The sequence below is a fragment of the Condylura cristata genome, unplaced genomic scaffold, assembly GCF_000260355.1.
Source record: "Condylura cristata isolate star-nosed mole 26May11 unplaced genomic scaffold, ConCri1.0 scaffold00015, whole genome shotgun sequence".
Lineage (NCBI taxonomy): Eukaryota > Metazoa > Chordata > Mammalia > Eulipotyphla > Talpidae > Condylura > Condylura cristata.
The window spans coordinates 36,275,624-36,282,161 of NW_004567116.1; the positions used below are offsets into that span (position 1 = coordinate 36,275,624).

The following is a 6,538-nucleotide window of genomic DNA, read 5'->3' on the forward strand; positions in this document are numbered from 1 at the left end:
CACCAAGGAAGTCCCCTAATACTTTTTAACTTCTTTTGTATGTAACTTATTTATTTAAGTGAATCTTTGCTTCTAGAGTTATAATTTAGATTTTATAAACTTTTTATTTACCTTATTTTTGTTTTCAATACTTCTTGTTATGCTCAGAAGCTTCCAATCACAAAATTTATATTGTTTAATATGTACAATATTGTTGTGATGCCATGTATAATTAAGTTAAAATTATTTCACATCCTATGAAAAGCTACAGAATACTTTCCTTTGAATAAATGATGTATGTGCATATATATTTAAATGGAAATGATACCTTCTATTATGTAATACTTGAACCTTGTAAAATATTTATTCTGCTCTCTCTTACCCTCATCAGAACTTATTAAAGGTTGTGATATTTAGGCATTTGGTGTTTGTGGGGGGGATGCCTGAATATACATACAGCTATTTCAAATAAAAATGAGATCATAGTTCACATCATGAATATTGTTCAGCAACAATTTTTCAGTTGCCAGAATATAAACAGGTCTCTAAATTATAGCATTGGGCTCCATTCATATTTAAAAACTATAATTTACATAGACTACCATAGAAATATAGCAATTCAATTATTTTTCTTACAATAAGTATTTTAAAAATATACTAATGATTAAATCAACATTTTTGTGTGTGCACTTATATAGGTGCTTTTTTGCTGCATAAATATTTTATATATCTGTATGTTTATAGAAATAAAATAATATATATGCACAGAGTTTATTATCATGTTTGCTGCAGTTAATTTATGTAAAGTCATTGTAAATACTGTATTAGTAAATTCTGAACCATTTGTCCTTTGGAAAAATACACTATGTTCCTTTGAGACTTTGCTCACCTTTCATCAACCAATTAATATATAATCATTATGTGCATATTTGCATTTAAAGGAATTTTAATATGTATTAAAGCTGATAATATACATTTATTATAAACAATGAATTACATGCAGCATTTTATTATAATAAAACATTAACTGGGAAGGGTTTAATATTTTCCTGATCATGTATAATGCATCTGTAAGCTTTTTGGATTTCAGCCTTATGACAGTTCTGTCTACTATAATCTATCATTCACAGATCCAGCCATTTTTCCATTTTCCCATAGTTTTATCACATATTGTGTATACTACTTTACAAAGCAGCCTCATATACATTTTGACAAACTTTCTGCTCCAGTTTCTCGATAGATAGTATTTTTGATTTGTTAATATAGCACTCACAATCAGCACAACACATGATATGAAGAAATTTATATAGCAATTCATTTTCTCTATAAGGCAAATTACAGCCTTGTATTTAAAAACACTAGAAAAGTCCAGCACCATGCTTGGGGCTATTGAATAAAAGGGAACTCCTCAATGAAAAACCACAAAAAATTGAAAATAACATTTAATAGGCCACACAAAGATACTCATTTACAGTATAAGAGCTGAACAACTTATCCATTCTTGATGAGGAAGAGGTGCATTGGAAAATTCACATTATTTTGGCGGCCTGACAGATCTAATAATGATGGTAGAACTGTTTGGGCTATTGATTTGGGGGTTTCAAATAAATTTTTTTTTTAAGATTTATTTATTCATTCATACAGAACTGGGGTACAGGCCAGAGATGCGGAGGGTGAGAGGATTCACCAGAGACAGAGTGGGGAGCAGAACAGGCAGATCGACGAAGTACACTGCTGAGGGGAGCAGCGGGCGGGTCAGGAGAGGTCTGCCACACCATGTGAATCTCCTCCGGGGCAGGCAGGCGGGGATCGAACTCATGCGGAAGTGGCTTAAGCTTCTTAGTGCTGTGCTTTAACCCGCTGCGCCACCAGGGAGGGCCCACTTCAAATAAATTTTAACAAGATGGTGAATCCACAAATTAGAATATATGAATTAGGAGGATTCTCTAAGTAAGCATTTGCATATGTAACTACAAATACACTTCTATACATGGATATATACATTCACATGTAATGAATTTAAATTCTAAGTTATCAGTGTACTTAATTAAAATAAAGTATAAACATGTAAACACATAAATTTAACTTTGACACTACATGAATCAGTTTTATTCAAAGCTCTTCCTTTTCACTATTGTGTTGTGCTCTTAAGTAGGCTCATGTCAATGTGTTTTCTGTCAATTTTTAAAGTAAAAATCTAAGGGGAAACTTAGATTTATAAAAGCATGATATTGGTCAAAATATTTTCTTAGAGATATTATAAAATTCAACATATACAAAAATTTTAAATTTTCCCAAACCCAGTTTAACATTGTATAAAATCAGGACAATTTTGTTACCCTTGATTAACTCTGATAGCAATTGTTCCTTCAAAATATGACTTACAATATACATGAAAACATTTTATTCAATGAAAACTCTACTTTTTATACACAATGTATTTTAATTATGACAGAAAAATTCTCAAAATCATAATTCTATCCACACTTTAGCTTATAATGTTTTAGTTAAAAAATAATCTCTGTGCGGGGACCCTCCCTGGTGGCGCAGCAGATTAAAGCACAGCACTAAGAAGCATAAACTACTTCCACATGAGTTTGATCTCCCCTTGCCCGGGAGGTGATCCACATGGTGCAGCAGACCTCTCCTGGCACACCCACTGCTCCCCTCAGCAGTGTACTTCATTGATCTGCCTGTTCTGCTCCCCACTCTGTCTCTGGTGAATCCTCTCACCCTTCACATCTCTGGCCTGTAACCTAGTTCTGTATGAATAAATAAATAAATCTTTAAAAAAAATAATAATCTCTGTGCCCAAAAATTATATCATAAAAAGTAAAAGGGTTGGTCAAATTAAATTAAACTAAATCAAAATTCCATGTATGTTTATACTAAAATTAAAGTAGATTGACAAGTTCAGGAAGATTCTGAACTTTTTTGGGAAACATTTTATTTATACATACAGAACTGGAGTACAGGCCAGAGGTTCAGGGGGCAGTGAGGAGATTCATTAGAGATAGAGTGAGGGGGGGTCTCAGAACAGGCAAGACAATGAAGTATACTGCTGAGGGGAGCAGCAGGTGGGTCAGGAGAGGTCTGCTGCACCATATGGATCACTTCCAGGGCAGGCGGGGATCAAACTCATGCAGAAGAGGATTTAGTTTCTTAGTGCTGTGCTTGAACTGGCTGCACCACCAGGGAGGGCCCCGATTCTGAACTATTTTGTGTACTGCAATTTACAAATGTGTGTATTTGAGAATGCAGAGATATGATAGCCAACTCAGTATTATGGTTCACCAAACCTTTTCTACTAAACTATACAATCTAATCTACTAATACAATATATGATATTAGCAAAACAGAAAAGGACTTGAGGGCATGTTTACTCAATTGCATGTAAAAATATATGAATAATCTCAACAGAGTCAGCTGGTGATAAATTATAAAGTCTGTGTCATATACAATAAACATTTAATAGTTACATGAAACATAACACATAAAATTGTGCTCTAAATGTATTTCATAAAACATGAATTTTACCACAAATTTAACAATAGTTAAAAAATACTCACTGACAGGCCCCAGAATTTAATGCACCTTAATTCACTGTATTTAATTTCAAAACAAGGAAATAAGGTCTGTAACTTTTTTCCTTGCTTTGGGATACTAAATTTAAAAAGTGTTCTCAAATATGTCTTTAATTTATAAAATATATGTGAATTTATTATAACTGCTACAATAAATCACAGTTTTTCATCTTGCAATTACAACCTTCCCTTCCTTAAAACACATTTACTTTTGCTTGGTGAACCATCTCAGGATCCTGCTACGGATTTGTTGGGTCTTGACACTATAGATGATAGGGTTCATCAATGGTGGGAAAAGGATATAGATGTTGCCCATGAGGACATGGACCACAGGTGACAGCTGCTTTCCAAAGCGGTGTACCATGGTCAGACCAATGATTGGGATATAGAAAACCAACACTGCACAGATGTGGCCTTTGATCGTTTTACTGCCATCTGCAATCCTCTGAGATATGTTTCCATCCTCACCAATACCAGAATCATCCACATTGGTGTGGCTATACTAGGGAGGAACTTTTTGTTGATTGAAGTTCTTCCATTACTGCCGCCCCCACATCCTCTCCCATTCTTTCTGCCTGCACCAGGACCTGCTCAGGCTGGCCTGCTCTGACATCCGCTTCAACAGCTTCTATGCCCTGGCCCTGGTAATTTGCACCTTGTTGTTGGATGCTGTCCTCATCCTCATATCCTACATTTTGATCTTGCACTCAGTTTTGACTATTGCATCTCGGGAGGAGCGAATCAAGTCCTTGGAGCCCAATGCTATAATTTAGAGACCTGTTTATATTCTGGCAACTGAAAAATTGCTGCTGAGGGGAGCAGGGGGCGGGTCATGAGAGGTCTGCCTGGCCTTGTGGGTCAGCTGCCTGGCTGGGGATCAAACTCATGCTTCAGTGGCTTCTGAGAGCTTCATTCTGCGGTGCTTTAACCACTTGCACCACCAGGGAGAGCCCCATGCTTCTTATTTTAATAGGCAGTAGAGCATAGAGATAAAATATGTGTTTGTACAGCCAGACTTGATGGGCTAGAAATGCTTCTCCAATACCTCCGAGTACTTGGGCAAGATCATTATCTCATATTGGCATCATGGCTATGTTGGATGCATGGTGGCATTCCGGAGGGTCACCCTGTGTGTGACAAGATCACCCCTTGTGCATCATTCTTTGAGAAAAGCAGATTCTCAATGAGGAAAGTCCTGAACCTGTCACATATCCCGTTAGCCACACTTACTAGAAGGTCATTTTGATGCCTTGGAAGAGTCCGATATAGAGAGAATATCACTAACAACATTTGCAAACGATGGTATTTCTGTTAACAAAGAAAAAAGTGGGCCCAAAGACCCAAAACTCACCGACATGGAAATTGGGAATGAGAAGGCTACTGTATTGGTTTTAAGCCACATATTCTTTCACCTCATAACATGATTCATGATAGTTTTCAAATATGTAGTTAAAATCTGGCGGAATGAAAATTATTATTAACGGTCTTTGTCAAATATTATCAAAAAATCTGAAGACTTCCACAGGATGATGTAATGGACAAGGAAATGCATCATTTGGGTCACTTGCTGGTGAAACTAAAATCCCAGCTGCAGCTCGTGTGAGTTCCTCCTGAAGTCAAATTAACCCAACCAATTTGAGAGGGTGCCTCTACTGCGCATGAGCACGCAGGCTGACTCCTCTCTCTGTGTGTGAGACCTGAGGCTGACTCGAGAACTACTCGAGAACTCCCCATTAGCCTACTCAGAATTTTCTTAGGATAGTGCTGTTGTCTGAGACTCTTCCTACACAGTTCTTTCCTTCACTCTCCCTGTCATGTATTTCAGACTCTCTCTATTTCTTCCCCTATGGTTCATGAATTTCTAGTCTTCTTTTCATATATTTAATACCATCCTAACATCTGCTTCTCAGAGAACCCACACTCACATGAGTAATTTTAAAAGAGCAACTTATAGACAGATTTTTCAGAAAATGTGACACAAAATGTATGACTTTTTTTTACTATAATAATTTAAACACTGATTTTTATATTGCTTGAACATTTTTGGAAAATTATAGATTGTACTTTATATTTATGACTCATCATGGAACAAAGTACTTGTGTGTTTTTGTAGAAGTGAATTCTGCCCAGCATTTTTAAAATTTTATGTCAATTATTGTGGCCTACTATGATTCAAAACATATTACTGACTGTTAAACTTCTAAGAACAAACCTTAAAGTATATTCTATTAGTAAGCAACAAATACTCAATGGATTAATAGAATAATTTATAGTGAATAAACTTTATAAAAGTAATTATTAATGATATATCAGCAATTTTAGTAATAGTTTCAACACAGAATAATAATTTTTTTTTTAAAGATTTATTTATTTGTGCATACACAACTGGGGTGCAGGCCAGAGGCTCAGGGGTGGTGAGAGGCTTCACCAGAGACAGAGTGGGGAGCAGAACAGCCAGATCAACGAAGTACACTGCTGAGGGGAGCAGCGGGCGGGTCAGGAGAGGTCTGCCACTCCATGTGGTCACCTCCGGGGCAGGCGGGAATCGAATTCATGCGGAAGTGGCTTTAGATTCTCAGTGCTGTGCTTTAACCCGCTGCGCCACCAGGGAGGGCCAGAAGAATAATTTTTATAAGTACAAGATTAGAACAACAGTGAGATTTCAGCTCATTAATTCCAACCGACAAATTAGGAAGGAAAATAAAATGAAGACTTCCTGGAGAATGAAGTAAAAATACATATTCTCTAATAGGAAACTGAAGTTTAGAAACCACCAGTTTATAAAAAAGACACAACAGTGGGCAGCAAAAAGTTCTTCAATACAGTAATATAAGCTCCAACTCTTTGCTAAAGTGGGTGGAAGTGGAAATAAAAAGATACTTAAATCCCATATGACAGTAGGTAAAATCGAATTTATAAATGCTAGGAATTTGAGAATAAAAGTAATGTAATTGCTTATTGCATGAGTGGAGGGA

The 6,538-nt window shown here is 36.2% G+C and overlaps 1 protein-coding gene across 1 annotated transcript in view; it reads left to right on the plus strand.

The window, feature by feature from the left end:
* The window catches only part of LOC101623483 (olfactory receptor 51V1-like), an 8,638-nt gene extending 4,302 nt beyond the window's left edge, over nucleotides 1–4,336 (plus strand). Inside the window, 2 exon segments of the mRNA XM_012725208.1 lie at nucleotides 3,974–4,085; nucleotides 4,087–4,336. Of these exon segments, the coding sequence (XP_012580662.1) occupies nucleotides 3,974–4,085; nucleotides 4,087–4,336 (362 nt within the window).
* The last annotated feature ends 2,202 nt before the right edge of the window (nucleotides 4,337–6,538 follow it).